We start from the raw sequence: 18,846 nt of genomic DNA, 5'->3' as shown, positions 1-18,846 counted from the left end.
ACAGGCTAGATTTTTTAAAGCCTGAAAACAGAGCCATGAGGAGGTGCAGAAGTCTAGTTATCTCTCAGAACACTTGAATTATAATATGCTGAAAGGTTATTATGGAACTTCTTGCCCAATGATGCCAAAAACATTCTGCCTACTGCTGGTTTAAGTCTAAGCAAAGACTTTTTCTCAGTTCTGCAGGAGAGAACAAACATTTTGTTAAAGCAACACCTATACATTGCAATGCAATGCAGTGCTGCAATGAAAATATTCAATATACCTTTTGTGTCCACCACCTGTGTGTACAGTATAAGGTGACTAAATGGCAAGCTAATACAAGACCACTAATAACTACAATACTTTTAATTTCTGAACAAACAGCTCTCTAGGGTCTAGATAAAAAGGGAACATTAGAAGCGTGACAATTTTCTACTGGAGAGTTGTTTTATTGCATTTTATTGGACAGCTGTTTTTATTGTTTCCACCCCCACATATTCAAAAAAGGCTCCTCTGTCTGCCCCGATGTCTAGACCTAGACCAAACATAAAATGCAATCTAAAGTTTGGAAAAGATTGATTACAAATCGGATTCAACTGAAACCTCATATACTGTATTAGTCATGTATTTGTCAACAGTCTGATTTGGTTCTGAACAGCAGTTAACAGTTATAGTTTCAGTCAGATGTGTTTGCTACCTAATGGCATCATCGCTAAACTGTCGTTTAAATATATTAGGCTATTATGTTAATATAAGTATCTGTTCTCTTTTTGCTTCCTCGCACTTCCTGTCTCGTCCTACGCTCCCCGTGTCAGGATTATGGCCGCGTTCCTCTCGGCTACGAGGATCTGTTCAGAAGGAAGCAGGAGCAGTGGGCTCACCATCACCACCATCACAACGCCAACAGGCCCTCCCAGTCCTCCCCCATCTTCACCATCGATTTTGGAACTGAGGTAGAAAGCAAATAAAAGAGACGACACATCACGTACAAACACACAGAGCATCGTTAAGGGCGTTTATTTAGAGGCGCGACAATTACAATTAAAACGCCACCGTGACCAGTTTGTTAATAGTGTCACGTCTGCAGGCACCTGAAAGTGAGAGTAATAAATTGCTTGTGCATTTTTACCATTTTTAAAGATATGTAGGATTTAATTCCCATCCCAAAAGCTTGCGCCTCAGCTGTGCCCAATGCTATTTAAGTGGGGGGATAGTTGCTTAGCAACTGTGGAGGGAGATATCATAGCATTGCACAATTGTGGCGTATGTGCATGTGGGGGCGTGTGTATGTGCGTGTGTGCGAGAGAGAAAAAGAGACAGCGAGAGGAGAGACTTTAACAAGCAGTGACTCAGGCTTTCAGCTTTGTTTAACGGCACGGCAGATATGTTTTTGGGAAGATATCCGCTTTACAATTTGAGCGCTGATTCAAGAAAAACACAAGGACTTTTTAAGTGTTTTAGGTGCACTGATCTCAATTTAATTTCGATGCCTCTGCATAATAAACATAAGCTAACAAGACCATCGGTGAAAAGACTAGTTAGTTCTATTGAATGATATCCAGTGTTTGCAATGGGGACGGCAGCAAAGTGGCAGCGCTGGCAGTGAGAGCTTAAATTCAAATTAGTCAGCAACAAAGGCTGATATGAGGTGTAGGAGCCCTCTTAAAACGTACACCTTGTGTTTAATATTCATTTCACATGTGACATTGACAACCACGCACACTCACAGTCACACCTCTGGTTCTCTATTTCACCTAATCTGCATGTCTTTTGATTGTGGGAGAATACTGGAGCACCTGGAAAAAACTGGTGGCGGTGACGGTGCTTACCGCTAAGCCAGTGTGCCAACCCAACAGTCATTGATATTACATCGCAAAATATTAGGAGCGAAAATTATCCTATAGTGCCCCATGTACTGTATTGAGCAAACAGCTGCTATCCCTTTTATTTATCACTACCTATTAATTTCTCTTGCTTTTTATGTCTTTGTAAAGCACTTTGTAACTTCTTTTTGAAAAGTGCTTTATAAATAAAGCTATTATTATTATCATTATTATTATTATTATTATTATTATTATTATTATTAATAATAACCCAAAACACTGCTACTGGGCATCTCTCTTCCTGTCTCTTTAAAACAAATGTTTGGCTGATGAATATAGGCTTAGCAGCATGCACAATCTAAGGTGCGTGTCTCACCATCATTATTAAAGGTACAGTGTGTAGGATTTGGCGACATCTAGTGGTTTGGTTGCAGATTGCAACCAACTGAATAACCCTCCGCTTACTCCTCCCTTTCCAAGACTGCGGTAACATCAGCCGCCGAGTGCAAAACCGCGGTAACGCCGTTCGCCTTGCTCAGAGGCCATCCATACCATAATAACACTACTTTAGGAGCAACGAAAGTCAGACGGCGGCTGGCGGCACCAAGGTTTTGCACTGTGGCTCACATTACCACAGTTTCACAAGGGCGTCAGAGAACTACGGCTTCAGATAGTGTAAAAACATGAAAGGCTCTCGCTAGAGCCAGTGTTTGGTTTGTCCGTTCTGGGCTACTGTTGAAACATGGCGGAGCAACATGGTGGACTCTGTGAAGAGGACCTACTCCCTATGTAGATATGAAGGGCTCATTTTAAGCTAACAAAAATACAACAATCTATTAGTTTCAGGTATTATACACTGATAAAAACAAAGATATGAATATTACATTCCATTTCTGCTAATAGATCCCCAGAAATGTTACATACTGTCCCTTCAAATGTCTCTCTCTCTGTCTTTCAGCATGTGGAGAGCAGCGGAGGCCAGTGTGTGGGGTGCAGGTTCAGAGGCGAGGAAAGTTTAGCTCACTACTCTCCGTGGTCCTGTGGCACCATCGGCCCCTGCCTCAGCCCCTTTGAGCCCGAAACGCTCGCACACACCTCGGCTCACTCCTGCTCAGAGCACTCGGTGAGACTCTGAAGACACTGAAGACAAATTATTATTTTAATTTCGATATCTCTGCTGCAGCGTATTGGATGTGTTCCAACAGTATTTTATCTCATGCAGGAGTTGGACAGTAACGGCGGTGGAGGCGGCGTTAGCGGCAGTGGTGGCGGCGGCGGCGTGGGAAAGCGATGGCTACATTCGTTGGATCACTACCGGCGCTTGAAAGACGAGGACCCGATCATTCCCTTCAGTGAGGGGCCCATTATCTCCAAGTGGGGTGCCATCTCCAGGGCGTCTCGCACGGGCTACCACACCACTGACCCCATCCAAGCCACGGCCTGCCAGGGCAGCGCCAACACCACGCCCATCAACTTTAAAGGTGAGGAGGGATCCTTTGTTATTCATATGTCACCATGATGATGTTCTATGTTGTTGTTTTTTATTTGGATTTTTTAATTTTGTTTAAGCTTTTTTTTCTTGTTTATTTTTAAAGGTACAACATTGACAACATTCATTCACTAGATGTCGCATTCTCCCTCCCCTGTTCCATTGCACTTACTTCACAAGTCATTGCCAGGCACTTACTGTCAATCTCAGCCATTTATTCGCTTTTTCCACACTAACTGACAACCCAGAGATACCAACGTCATTTTACTATTGGCTCACAAGCCTTGTTAGAAGTGGGAACCAAACGTTGGATATCTTTTTTAAAATGATTAATTCACAATCATAATAATTTGTTTCAGGAAAAGCCATACTTTTATTCAGCACTTTTCTAAAGGCTCTGTAGATATATTGTTTTAAAAAAATATTCGTCTACATAAAAATGTAGACGAATGTCAATAAGACCTTTAAGTCTCTAAACTAAAGTTGGAAATTTCATCCTGGGATGCAGCTGTTTTACTATTTACTGTCCTTTATCTGTAAACTGTGTTCAATATACAGATGCATAAAACATGATACATATTTAATCTATATTAATATAAGGTAAATTTTGCTTAGTTTTTGTTTTTCTCTATTTTTTTTTACATTTTTCTGTCTTTGTTTTTCTCTCAAAGATTACAACCACCACTTGGATCACAGCGACTACAGGTGGAGCTCCAGAGGATCAGACTCTTCCAGCCACTCCAGTTTCCTAGAGAGGTACAACACGTCTCCTTCAGGACTTTGCATGTTGTTGAACTCTGGGGAAACACACAAACTCCCCATGGAAAGAAGTGAGAATTGAACAGGAAACAATTCAAATCTTTAAGTTCACACCTCAGTACAGAAAATGATGTGAACATGATTAAAGCAATTTCACAGTTATCGGTTAGCTTTCTCTCCCCTGGGCACACGTAGAAGTCCATTCCTGATTGTTCTTAACACATTTGCTCTCCCTCGTCCTCTCTCATCCCGCTCTCCTGTCTCATTGTGCTGCAGTCGTTTCCTCTTTGTGGTCAGACTAAAATAGTGTTGCCAGCTGGGCAGCCAAGGAACAGAGTCAGGATAGCCCTCTGCACTGATGTCTCTCTAACGCACAACTTATTCTCCAATATACTTTTACACTTTGCTGTATTGTATTAACGCACAATGCAATTTTTCTACTAATGCCAAGGATATTGATTCCAAGAAATTTACAATTTCGATGTACTATACTTTTACATACAATTATCTGTATCTCTATGTGTTTTAGTGAGCAGCTTTGTGCATCAGAGCTTCACTGCCGTCGAACTTCATTAAGCAGCGGAGAGAAAATCGTATCTGATCTGCAAGCCCGTCAGACCGCCTACAGCCGGGATCGGGGCCGGGCCGAGAGCGAACCGGACCCGGAACGAGACATCGAGCTCGAACTGTGCGCTCTTGACATGGAGGATTCAGACCACCAGGAGATCAAGTCTCAGGTAAAATCACACCAGAGTGATGGACTATAAGCAGCTATACAGATGGACACTATATCTGTGATGTGGCTTGAGTATTTCTGAAGGGATGTTTCCAAGATTGGAGTTGATTTTGTCCAACCTCAATCAGAACATTTTGACTCAAAGTCTAAATGCAACCAAGTGCAACCAAACCTCTTTATCTTATCATCTTCTTAACTTATCGTCATCTTTATCATCTCATACTCTCAGGAGTCTTTAGACCTGGCCACCCCACAGTCTCAGGATGCTTCCCACCTCCGCCCGCCACCCTGCTCCTCTCCCCTCCTCTCTTCTCCTGTGGAGGAGCACCCCCAAACAGAGGGTCCTTCGACAGAAAAGATGGACGCTCACCTGCTGAAAAAGATGGCCTTCAGGTGATTTACCACGGTAATCGCTGTTTCACAGGGTCGCCCTCAGTCAGAGTCGTCTTTGACTTGACTTTGACTTCCCTCTGTCATTCCTTCCTTCCTGTCTTTCTGCTTCCCAGGAAGTCCCTGTCTCCTGGAGGGTTGGTCTCAGGAGGTCTCGGCAAGCTCGTGCTGCGGACCGGACCTCCTCGACTGGGGGACGCTTCCACCCGGGCTTGTCCTGAAACGCCCGGGACAGAGATGCTGCTCAATGGAAGCTAAGGGGGACACAAAGTCGGACACTGACCTGCGCCAAAGCTAGAGCTGAGTCGCTTGCCCCATAACCAGATTCCTGGTTAAAGGGAATACCGTTTAATTCCAGCCTTCATATATGTCAATCATATGCCTAAGTAAAACCTGACAGATGTGGGTCAACAGACTGTGCTGCGCCGCGTCGTCGTAAGGAGCAAGAGAAAAACACATTGTCCTGCCTCCCAAGTGTTGATTTTCACCGATGTACAGCTCCACTGTATCACTGTTTATGCCCAGTAAGGCACACGTCCAGTTTGACCTTACAGTAGATGCTGAACTCGTCCATGTTTGTTCACATTTAGGAGAAAGGCTGCAGCATCTACACCACATAATTAATCACTTTACATGACATCGTAGTCCTGAGGTTTACACAGCATCTAGTTTGTTGTCATTCAACATGGCTGACAAAGACGGACTTATGTTCAATGCGTCTTTTTTTCATTTCACATGGTCCGTCACACAGCAAGAGCCTAAACAGTAGGCGCCACTTTTAAAGTTAACTTTAGAATTTAATCTTTTCCTTTACTTATTCCTAATTTTTTTTTCATGTAACATGGATTGAGAGCAGGGACTGAGATCCCAACATTTCCTATCAAATAATGTCCTGGTCACAGTACTAAGGTCGGGTACCTGGGATAGTAAATATAAGTACAGTAAATTATCATTCTTTTTATGATGTTATGATTATATTTACTGTATATAATTGCTCACTTTCTTGTGTCTGTTTCCTCCAAGGCAGGCGCTGGTCTAGAGACACTTATTTATCCAAAGCTATCAGTCATTGCCACTAGGGATGCACCGATCCGACTTTTTCAGTCCCGATACCGATAGCGATACCTGGGATTACGAGTACCGATCCAATACCAGTGTTTAATTAATAAGCTGTATGCCTCACGGTGTGGAAGTGACTGGGATCATTCTCTTATGTGTAAGGAAACAACAGACTTGACTTAAACATTGCTTTCCTAACTTTGTAAAACTAAATGTAACAAATAAATACATACATATGAATTTAGTGAATTGTTATTTATTAAAATAATAAATTGTACACCAGGAACTTGGTAAAAAATAATCTTCAAAAATTAACAGGAATTACAATTCAAGTGTAAACCTTTTTAACGCAGCAACAAAATTGGTCAAAACTTAAACAGGAATTCAAATTCCAGTATATAATGTATATAGTATATAAACATAGAATTGAATTGAATAGATCGGCCCTATTGTCTCATTACCCGATCCAGCTATTTAAGTCAGTATCAACCCGATACCCAATCTGGTATCGGTATCGGTGCATCCTTAATTAGTTGCCACCTTATGAATATCTGACAATTATTTTCCATGCCTTGCTATCTCTTGTTTCCATAAGCCGACGTACATGGTAACTGGCCCTCGCCCAGCTCAATGCTCCTGATTTAGAGTATAGCTTTTGATGTATTGCTGCGTAAACATTAAGTATTCCGTGAAAAAATCAAGAAATAGACGTTAGAAGATAAATGGGCAGGGGCGCTCCAACCCTCTGAGAAAATAAAAAAAACAAACTGCAGGAAACAGAGGTCTTCACTATGTTGATGCCCAAAGGAGCTCTATCTTTAATGAGTCATATGTCGACCTCTTAATTCCTGCGACTGTCATGAGATCGCAGAACACAACAGCGCAGTCATAAACTGAATTTGTTAATGATCATCGATCACTGGAGGGATGACAACAAAACAAAGATGCATGTACACTTTTTTTTGTCCATACCATACTACCTTGTTCTTAGATGACTCATACTGCATAACTAAAGAATACCAATCACCAATTTTGGAGCAGAAATTTGTATTTTCAGCTCCAGTTGGGGCTAATTTCGTAGATTTCTATCCAAGCCACATTAAAAACTTGTTTCATCTTAGTGTGCCTGTAGTGGTCCTGGCATTTAATCCTGCTGACTGTAAGTTAGGAACAGTCTCACTGCTCTCTCTCTCTCACACAGTACATGTGTGCCGTCATTCACACACACACACACAGTATACACAAACATGCAATACAGTGGCCTTTCTCTCCTTGGTGTTACACAGACCTAAACATCGGGCTCTACAGTGACTTTTGTCCGTGCCCGCTGACAGACTCCTGTCCTCTGTTTCAGAGCTGTTACCTTTCATGTAAATCTCAGAAACTGGAAATCACATTTTTTTTGTAAGCTTGTGGCGTTTTCTGTGCTTTCACCTTTTAATGTAAACGACATTCAGAGGTCATGCGTGGTGTTTCAAGCATACCAAAGCGAGGGACACCGCTTCTTGTGTTTCGTCACGCTGTATGTGTTTGTTTAACTTTTTAACAAGTTTCAGTTTCTTTTATTTAATTGCATTGCTAACTTCTGTGAAGTTGTTTGTCGGGGTATTTTGTATCAGGATCTTTGTTACTCTTGTTTTGTTTTTGCTGTATTTTAGAGACAAAATTGATCGCCTTGACTAATGTTTCCATGTGTTCGCCGGCCATCGGATGCGCTGTCATCAGTACGCTGTCTAGTTCACTGTCATTTTGTGCAGTATTATGGGCGATCTCCATACAGCCCGGCCTTGCCTCACTCCCTTTTATAGATATGAGGCATCTTATCATGTCTTCGTCTTAACGGCTTTAATAATTAGAGTGAAAATCCATTTCAAATATACAGTTTGTTTACACCCTATTCTAAATCTTATGAGATTTGTGTAGAATGAGAAGAGGGGGGCTGTATAATATTTGAATCTTTCCAGCTTTCCTCTTTCATTTCCTCTCACCTGAGCTACTGTACCTTTTCAAAAATCTCTACATTAAATCCCATTTTAGAGGATGGCAAAACGGCTGAACTTGTGAGGATTGCTTATCCTCCAAGTTTCAAGTTTATTAACCCGAATGAACAATGAAATAGTGAACCGGTAACCTTTTTAGGGGTTTCTCCCTTATCTTCCACCCACACAAGTGAAGAACTGGACTGAACAATTCAGTGTCTTTTGCAGGGTTCATTTCTAAAGATGGTGCAGGGATTTTGCTGCTCCCCCAAGTCATGAAATTAGCTCAGCTACTACCTACTGTCGCTCTGCATCTGTTTACAACTTCACCTTTTGAAGACATGTAAGTGCCATGTTGTGTACAGTGCAGTACAGTACAATCAATCCCCTGCGATTTTTCCTATACGGCTTTTCATATCCCTCGCCTGTAAACTATATGTGAGGAGGAGAAGTCGAGGAGTGAGACACTTCTCGTGCAGTTCTGCTTTGTTCCATTAGAGGAGGCTATAGATCCATTTCCGTCTGAATCGCTCAGGGAAGACTTATTAAGTTGCCCAGCTACTTTGGCTTTTTCTATATTCATCACTCCTTATTAAATATTCTGTGGAAGTATTTACCTGAATTTCACCTGCTGATAACTGACAACCCAAAGCGTAAACGGGTTAGAGATTATATTGTTTGCCAGTGTTTGCTTTACCAGTGTTTTTTTTTTTTTTTTGCCTCTCTGTATCAATATTGGCTGTGCTATTCCTGTTCCCTTGGGAAAGGGCTGGGCACTACTGTATGTAAAAACAGTATTGTGAGTACGTCAAAGTGATACTCCCTGTTTCCTTTAAGAGCACTGCTGTAGTGGCCAATTGCACTGCACTAATTCCCCCCCCCCCCATCACTGCCAGCGGGTGCACAACTTCCCTTCACCCCATCCTCCCTGCATCCTGCGTCATGCATGCGATATAGTCCCTCTTGTGACGGCGGAGGAGTATTGATGATTCTGTAGTTGTGATACAACACACCCAGCGCTGTTAAGAGTTCTGCACATGCCCACTGTGTGGCCACGTCAAGTGCTGAAGTTTGCTTGCAGCAGTTTACTTGTTTGCTCATGAAAAATTCTTGTTTGATAGAGATTATATTATTATGACTATTATCGTTATGACCACCATTTGGTTGTTGTCGTGGTATTTTTCCTCCTCGGTATATTCTAAGTCAGCTTCTTTTGTTTTGAATTTGAGAATTTGCTGAAACCGTTTTTTATTAGACAAAGAAAGTGTCTCATTATTCTATATTATATGGAAAAAAGCCTGTTTGTTGATTGTGAAACATATGATGAACTGATGTTTTCTGACTATTCATGTCTGTATTAGACATTTTATTTGCGAAATCTATTGTTCGATTGAAATGTAAATGAACTATTAAGAGATGGTACACATCCGTCATTGTATACAGTTCTGGCACCATCATTAGATGGACTTATATAGTATAGACGCTCATTTATACAACCTGTGATAATCAGATATATTTAAATGTTTAAAATCATCGGGGCAGTTGTGTAATGTTTCAGAATGAGGAAAATAAACTCCTTTTAAGAGACAGCATATTTAAAATGTACCCGTAATGAATAATACTGTTACGTATTCCATTTATTTCCTTGGAAATATCACATTGTGAAAGGTTTCCCTTTTACTGACTGTACGGTAATGCAGGACTGGAGTGAGTCAAACCTGTGATGATGATGATTTATGATGTGCTGTTAATGATTGATGAAACTGTTTGACTGACTGACCGATTTGACTGATTCTTCTGTGCATTTCCTGGCTCGTTCATCTGTATTACACTGACTTACAGATGGCTTGGCCGAGCAGCGTATTGCTTCTGTGTTGCACTGAAAGGTGTAATTATGAAAAGGCACATGAAATTGCATGCCACAATAAATCAACGACAAATTATGTTTCGTTATGATTCCTGTCGTCATTTGTGAATATGGTATTGTGACATGATATGACATTAGATAACACAACCAATTCATAGGCTTTGAAACAGTACGCTATTTAATGATTCTCTTTTTTTTCTGATACAAAATAGTGTTCATCTCAAAATATACATACAAACCCCTCAACCCTAAACCCCACAACTCATCGTCACCACATACACAAGTGTCCTTGGTTGTCAACATAAATACTCTCCATCATATGCAGTGGGAACACATATTAAAACAATAAATAACTCAACAAAAAGACCATCGCAAAATAAGGAAGTACAATACAAGTACATCTTTTTTTTTTCCATGCTTATATTAAAACACTATACACAAAATATGCGACTCCCCACAGAGTTTGGTTCATGTCAGGCACTCTCCAAAAAGGTTAAGTACCTGCCCCATTTACTAATATTCAATCTTCCAAACCATCTATATGCTGCCACTCTTGCCATTTCAGCAGCCCATTCTTTGACTGGAGGCATACCCTCAGGCGACATCCTCAGAGGAGAGAATCTGTCTGCCTATCAAAATACTAGTTTGGACCCAACTTGTAATATGTTTGTCTCCTCCTATTAAGACCGATCCATCACCTAAAAGTAGTGGCTTAAAGGAATTTGGGTCTCCGAAATCTCAAAGAGATTATCATATAGCCCCAAATTCTTGAACTTTGTGACAGGATCATAAAACATGAATTGGATCACGTTCCTCAGACTTGCATCGCTAGCAATTTGGGGGGTCCTTTAACCCAAGTCTAAAGCAATGCATTATTTTAAATTGTATGAGGCGAACCCTCGCGTCCCTTGACATAGTTTTAATGTTCTTACATATCCTATCCCATTCCTCATCATTCAATGTCAGGTTCAGATCCCTTTCCCACATCTTCTTAAGGGCTAATATATTGCCCCATTACCCACGCTCTTGATCATCATAGAATAAGATGCCTCATGGCCTTTCCCATAGCTCATTAGTACTTTATCTAATAACTCTGAAGTTTTGGGAGCTGGTGAAAAATCCCTGATAGTAAATGTCAAAGCTGCAGATACCTGAAGAATTGAGACCTTGTATTTATTTAATAATGTTCTTTTTTCAACTTAATGTGGCAGATTTTTCCAATATAAACCCCAGATACATATGGAGTAGGAGAACATATTTCTTCCACATTCTTAGACTTTCATTATTGATATTCACCAGTGAGTTTCTTATTGGGTTTTTGAAACGCTACTGTGAAGACTTGACTCTTGACAAAGTGACATAGATACCAAGACCTTCTCATTAGTTATGTAAAAAAATGTTGCGGTTGCATTCACTCACACACCTTATTCACTTTTGCTCATGGCTCTTGGATTTCCTGGTCAGGGAGATACTGTATCGGACCTCTCTCACTGTCTATAGTATTTAAATCTAATCAGGAAAACAAGAAAGTTAACAAAACACAAGGGGGTGCTAAAAATCTCTAAACTGCCTTTCAGAAATCTGCAATACACCTAACTAGCTTTGCGAGTGTGTGAGTGTGAGGAGCAATCTCTCAATTAGTGACTTGGGTTTTATTATTTTAAAAAGGAGAAGAGGATTGCTTTATGTTTCCTGGTCCAATTCTGGTGAAACAATAAGCCCTGACAGGCTGGACAGGAAGGGCCAGCATGACCACAACACAGTGACAGCATTGGGTGTGTTTCTTACAAATGACTGCTGTGCAAACGGTACCGCCCAAACTGCTGAATTATGTGAGATTACATTAGAGTGCTAATGCTGAAGCAAACTTTTTTTACTAATGTGTAGTGACAGAAATGACCTGACTTGAGACTTAAACCTGCAGTAGGCAGAATGTTTTTGGCATCGTTGGGCAAAAATTCCATAATAACCTTTCAGCATATTGTATATCAAGTGTTCTGAGAGAAAACTAGACTTCTGCTCCTCCTCATGGCTCTGTTTTCAAGCTTTAAAAAAAATCCAGTCCGTGATGGGAGTCTCCCCTATTCGTGGGGTACACACCTACAGTAGCAGAGAGGGGAAAAAAAATCAATCAAATCAGGATTGCATTTAGCTGTGCACAATGTCTAAATAATGGGAAAAAAAAAAAAAAATAAGTTAAATATATACATATATACATACATACATACCTGCATATACACACAAATATATATATATACACACATACATACAGTGCATACACATACATATCCATACAAACCCATGTGTACATACATACATAATCATTACATATTCCCAAGAACCCTATATATTTGGGGTGCCCTGTGGAGAGAAACAGAGCACCATATCAGATTGACAGCAAGGTAATATTGATAAATATAGAAATAGTAAGAGTAATTCTATGAGATAAACAAATATGCATGTATATATGCATACACACGCTCATTTACCCACATGTTCATGTCCATACATACACGTATATATTGCATATAAACTGGTTACAATGCTAATTGGCATTGTATTTTACATTGTGGGAAAGCCTGTTTATTTACCTTCACAATGATGTCCAACTTGTAAGGATCATGCATTTGTGGGATGAGCAGCACAGCTGATTATGTGGGTAGCGCCCAAGAAAAATTTGCCAAAATGCTCTGCCAATGGTAAACAGTCTAATAAGGCTACCAGGAAGCCTGCAATGACTGCCCTTCACCCGCTACTGAGGCTCCTGACGGTGTATTAAATGAATAAAGTGTAAAATAGCTAACATGTCTTGTTTGTTCCTTGTTACTGATAGAGAGTTCAATCATCCAATCCACCAAACAACTCAAAACAAGAGTCAACACCAACAGCAGAATACACTGTTTACCATTGGCAGAGCATTTTGGCAAATTTTTCTTGGGCGCTACCCACATAATCAGCTGTGCTGCTCATCACACAAATGCATGATCCTTACAAGTTGGACATCATTGTGAAGGTAAATAAACAGGCTTTCCAACAATGTAAAATACAATGCCAATTAGCATTGTAACCAGTTTATATGCAATATATACGTGTATGTATGGGCATGAACATGTGGGTATATGAGCGTGTGTATGCATATATACATGTATATTTGTTTATCTCATAGGATTACTCTTACTATTTCTATATTTATCAATATTAGCTTGCTGTCAATCTGATATGGTGCTCTGTTTCTCTCCACATGGCACCCCAAATATATAGGGTTCTTGGGAATATGTAACGATTATGTATGTATGTACACATGGGTTTGTTTGGATATGTACAGTATGTATGTACTGTATGTATGTATGTATATATGTATATTTTTTTTTTTTTTACATTATTTAGATATTGTGCGCAGCTAAATGCAATCCTGATTTGATTGATTTTTTTTTTGTTGGACATCATTGTGAAGGTAAATAAACAGGCTTTCCAACAATGTAAAATACAATGCCAATTAGCATTTTTACAACAGAGAAATAATCCACCAAACACAAGTTTCAGAACTTTTTTCCCCCCAGTTTATATATACACACACATACATATACCCACATTCATGTACTGTACATATAAATAAGATACAGTGAATAAGATAGGATGGTAGTTTGCATCATGTCCATCCATCCATCCTATCATTAGGTAATGCCAACCTTCCTGCTTCCTCAGCACTAGACCAGAGAGAGGTGCTCTGACAGGCGCATGCGCAGTGGGCGTCTCAGCGGGTTGGTCGGGTCTAGTGTTTACAGCTCGGCTGGATGCTGCTGGCTGCTGATGTTATTGGGGAAAGTGCAATGTTGTGCCAACCTCCACTGGAACAAATACATCCGTGGGAATAAAGGTAAGCTGTTTTGTATGTTTGCACACGTAAAGTCACCGTAAAACGCAGCTGTCTCTTCAGTTATCACAACAAATCAACCCGTCTGTTGGTTGTTAAGTAGCAGGGTTAGCATGTTAGCTTAGCCAGCTAGCTACATACAGTAACGGCCTGTTTGAAGGCTTCAGAAAGGGCCAGTCAGCGGGTTTACTCACCAGCCTTCACACTGCAGTTTGCTGTATGTTGACGGGACAGTTTGGTTAGTTTGTCACTGTGCAGTTTCACATTGTTGTCGCACTTTGACTCGATGGTCTGCTGAGAAGCTATCGTTGCTAGCGAACGGTTTATAACGGCTAACTGCTACATTAGCCTCGCCCAACGGTATACAACAATTAAATTAACTGACGCTAACCGTTAGTAACCGTTAGTAGCCGTTAATTAAGTAACCGTTAAAGAGCTGTGCAGATTTAAAATGAATGAATGGAGGCTGAACAGGCTGCATTGATGTGTAGCAGGTGTGCTTGTATCCAGATTAAGTGGTGCACCTGGTGAGACCAGAAAGCCAATTAAACTAGTAGTATATCTGTCTGATAAGAATAACCATGTTGAGAGCTGTGACTACTATGTGTTAAGCAATATATATATATATATATATATATATATATATATATATATATATATTTATATATATATTCTCTCCATATTGGTTTCCCTAATTTATTTGTCACATTTCAGCTCAGATCGAAATGACAACTATATATGCTCTGTTTTTGTTTTCAACATAGTGTATAGGCTGATAGTACAGTTTATAACCCACTTACTAGACTGCACATATGTACATATTACATTTATTTATTGTACATACTACATTTATTTATTGATAGACTGTACACACTATGTTCACCCATTCACTCTGTATCTTTTATATCTCTATTATTGTTTTTATAATTTTTTTATACCTTTACCTCTCCTGTCTTTCACTCTGTTTGCTGATGTTGCTGCTTTGACACCTGAATTTCCCTTGGGGGATTAATAAAGGTTCATCTTATCTCATCTTATCTTATATTATCTTATCTTATTATGGTTACTGATCTGGGATTTCCTGTGGCATATTTACATATTCAGTAATAGTCTTCAGAATGCACTGATGATCACATTAACCAGTCTCTTATGCACCATGGTAGCGTACTACATACAGAACATATCGCTGGTTCATTTTGACATATATATAATAAAGACATGTACAATTAGACATGTACAATATTTGTAGACATGTACAATATTTTCTCCATATTGGTTTCCCTAATTTATTTGTCACTGTTAATATTTCAGCTCAGATCAAAATGAAAACTATATGTGCTCTGTTTGATGTGTTATGTGTATAGGCTGATGGTATGGTTTATTATGGTTACTGATCTGTGATTTTCTGTGGCATTTTTACATATTCAGTAATAGTCTTCAAAATGCACTGATGATCACATTAACCAGTTTGTTTCTTATGTACCATGGGAGTTTACTACATACATACCGGTAGTTCATTTTGACATATATAATAAAGACATAAGATAAGATAAGATGAACCTTTATTAATCCCCGAAGGGAAACTCAGGTGTCAAAGCAGCAACATCAGCAAACATCAGCAAACAGAGTGAAAAACAGGAGAGGTAAAGGTATACAAAAATTATAAAAACAATAATAGAGACATAAGAGATGTACAATTAGAAGAAATCACACAACAACATTGATAGCTCAATAGCTTAGTTTAGGCTACTTTAACTCACTTAATGATTTTTTTGGGTTGATTGTTATATAAACACAACATGAAACCATTCAGTGTATATATAGGCTTTGGCAGAGTGTAAAAAAATATACTAAGTGTCCTACAGATACTTACTGACTGGAATTTAACTTTTGAATCTTTCTTAAATTAAGTAATTTGGCACAGAGAGCATTTAATCCAAGCTATGTTTTTGTTAGTTGAAGTTCTGTTATTGTCACATGATGAGGGAGGGACCAGCAGGGATTGTTTTGAGAAGTCTCTGCGGTGGCGTGAGTGTCTGTCTGACATGTCTGCTGTGAAGCATAGCCTGAATTAGGGCTGTACGTTATGAGGAAAATATGCAATTGTTGTATATCGCGATAATGATATTACTTACGATAAACAGATATTTAAGTATACTCAGTTATGCCTTTCTTTTGCTGTCAGTATTCTGATATATTACAAAAAATTGCTTGTTGAATAAAAAAAAAAATGAAAATAAATTATTTCCAACATTCTTTTATCAAACAAATTGAACTGAACACACGTACCAATAAAAAAAAAGAATGATAGTTAATGTGTAGTTTTCAATAGATACTCTCAACTAACTAAAACATCCCTGAATGCAATATTGCAGTTTTTAGTGATGTGTTTAGTACTTAAGTTGACATTGCGATGATGATAAAAAATGATATATTGTGCAGCCCTAGCTTGAATGAGCTTGATTATTTTTTTGTATGTTGAATGACCCCATTGACACCTTTTAACAGTCCCACTAGTTAGGCACAGAAACACTCATTACAATAGCAAAATCAATACAATAAACTAACTGTACAACTAGGTTAATAACATATTGATAATGTGTTATCTTATTCTAGGAGAATCTTTCAGGGATATCGTTTCTTAATGCAACCTCTCTGATCCTGATTTCAACATTTCAAAAGGTTCTGTGTTTTAGGGTTAGCACCGAACAGCTCTTTCAATCAGCCATAAGTAGTGCAAGTTGTGCCAACGTAAATTGATACTGATAGTGAGACACAATTTGTTACAGCATCAAACCATCTGTCATTAGCTTAATGCCTGGGTCTAATACTATTGTTAGCCAAGAATAGGAAGGATTGTTGTCAATACCAGTAGCTCTTGTCTCCTGATTTCAAATACTTCTCAGCAGTGGATAACAGGTCATGCATGGTGCCAACTGTCACTTCACGTGACTCAAATCCTTGTTCCTGCTCTGTTTCCTGAAACTGATGTATTACATTAAAGCAGGTGACACGTGCACAAAAACACACAACCCAGATTTGTGTGTAAGCAAATATTTGCTGTATTGACAACAGTCAGTGTGTACGAGAGGAGGGAAAAGCAGAGTACTTTGTCAGATGTATTTTCTATTAGGTTTTTTAAGCCAGTATGAGTATGATATATTTTTTTTACGCATTTGGGCTAAAGCCAATACTATACAGATACATGCATTTTTAATATTGGTCTTAAACACAATAGTTTTTTCCATTTTTTTTAAGCAATTGTTTAAAACCAGAGCACAATACAATACAATTATTCTAATGATCATTCAGTTATGCAGTCTGAGGAATTATGGGAACAAGTGCATAAATTATTCATTTGATCAAAGTTAACACTATAAAAGATATTAAAGGAATACTTCACCCACGGAGAATCCAAAAAAGGCCCAAAACTACTAAATCCTTGATGAATTGAAGTAAATGGAGGACAGGTTTAAGAACAGAAAAACTATATAAAAAAATCTGTTTACAAACTTTCACACAACTCGTGCAGTATAATGCAAGTCTCGTTTATTCAGTTGTATTCTCAGTACTTACCAAATACATGCATTTCGCCAAAATCTTACTATTTAAAACACTTCCGCCACTACTGTCTCATGCACAGATTCGCAGGGTGCATAATTTCAGCATTTGCATTTCAGCTTCTCTCCTAAAGTAAGCCATAATAAAATGCAGAATTTATGCACCATAATTATATACAATAAAAATTAATCCGCTTCCTCAGAAGCAAATATGTCAAATCTAATGCTTGGTGCACTTTCTCGAACCCTTTCACACATCCCTTCTCTTAGCGTGTCCCCCCATTGTATCCCTCCTATTATAGCTTTATCTGTAATTGAGTTTGCACTGATCCCTGAATGCTCTGAAGTCCCAACAACGCCCCTCAGATGCACCTGTCATTTGGGGAGCTGGCGGAGCCTGAATGGCGGGGAGCTCAACCGTAGTGGATTCGTGTTTCCTCGCAGTTGCTGTGTGGACGAGGTTAAAAGAGACCATGTGGGGTCAAAAGCATGATATTTCATGGCTAAGAGAGGAGTTAAAAGATACACAGAAGTGTAAAGAATTTGTCTGCGAAATATCTTCCTCGCTTACGGTTGACTCAACACTAATCACAGTTTTAAAACATCAACAATGAGCTTGGAGGAAATATTTTAGGTTTGGGGAGTCTATCCACAACTCTCTGTGTAGCTTTACGGAGATGCTTTAATTGGGCTTGATCCGGTAAAGCATCAGTAATGGGAAATTCACCCAGTGACTGACCTGCTTCCACCAAACTTCTTGCATCTAGAAGCATTGTTGAATTATTTTGTTTATATCTTTATATCCGTTTATATTATATCTCTGTCTCAGTGTGTAGTCTTTTAAAAACAAACTGCTAATAATTCAGATCAGAAAAGTCAATGTTTGCTTTAATGATATCTAATGACTTACCCTGAGATGCATAATTGATAAAGCCTGTATTTTAAATGAATACATTTCCTTCAAATTATTCAGACCTCCAGTCCATCACCCCAGGAGGGCAAGAACTTTAATCAGTGTTGTGAAATGAATCACTGATTGCTTATTAACTATTTTACCATTTGATTCTTTTAATTAGTAGGAAAGGAACATTATCTTGGTGTTGATTTTTAGATTTTATGATTGTGCTATTTCAGTCCTTAGACTTCCTGACCCACAGTAGTGGCAAGCAGTTTGTTTGTGACTATATATGTGCGTGTACAGAGACTAACATGTAACACCCACAAATGTATTCTCAGTGTTTTCAGTTCCTTTCACAGTCACATTGCATCCAGGCTACTTCTTGAACCACGGCCAGTCCCTTGTATTGTAAAAGTCTAATGTAATATGG

The 18,846-nt window shown here is 39.1% G+C and overlaps 2 protein-coding genes across 13 annotated transcripts in view; both read left to right on the top strand.

Annotated features, from left to right (window-relative positions):
• rc3h2 (ring finger and CCCH-type domains 2) overlaps nucleotides 1-10,160 on the top strand; it is a 32,538-nt gene extending 22,378 nt beyond the window's left edge. For 8 of the 9 annotated variants that reach the window (XM_074617064.1, XM_074617063.1, XM_074617058.1 and 5 more), the window contains 7 exons: nucleotides 798-935; nucleotides 2,764-2,928; nucleotides 3,028-3,286; nucleotides 3,966-4,050; nucleotides 4,583-4,790; nucleotides 5,019-5,182; nucleotides 5,296-10,160. In XM_074617064.1, coding sequence (XP_074473165.1) covers nucleotides 798-935; nucleotides 2,764-2,928; nucleotides 3,028-3,286; nucleotides 3,966-4,050; nucleotides 4,583-4,790; nucleotides 5,019-5,182; nucleotides 5,296-5,437 — 1,161 coding nt within the window. In that variant the 3' untranslated portion in view covers nucleotides 5,438-10,160. Of the gene's footprint in view, nucleotides 1-797; nucleotides 936-2,763; nucleotides 2,929-3,027; nucleotides 3,287-3,965; nucleotides 4,051-4,582; nucleotides 4,791-5,018; nucleotides 5,196-5,295 lie in introns of all 9 variants that reach the window. The other variant, XM_074617066.1, reaches the window with a different exon arrangement.
• A 3,645-nt stretch (nucleotides 10,161-13,805) lies between these two features.
• rabgap1 (RAB GTPase activating protein 1) overlaps nucleotides 13,806-18,846 on the top strand; it is an 84,393-nt gene continuing 79,352 nt past the window's right edge. For all 4 annotated transcript variants that reach the window (XM_074617230.1, XM_074617229.1, XM_074617228.1 and 1 more), the window contains exon 1: nucleotides 13,806-13,961. The gene's annotated coding sequence lies outside the window, so the exon portion shown is untranslated. The remainder of the gene's footprint in view (nucleotides 13,962-18,846) is intronic.

This window comes from Sebastes fasciatus, chromosome 19 (genome assembly GCF_043250625.1).
Source record: "Sebastes fasciatus isolate fSebFas1 chromosome 19, fSebFas1.pri, whole genome shotgun sequence".
NCBI lineage: Eukaryota > Metazoa > Chordata > Actinopteri > Perciformes > Sebastidae > Sebastes > Sebastes fasciatus.
Note: the sequence above shows the minus strand (reverse complement) of the source record. Positions and strands in the feature narration are given on the sequence as shown.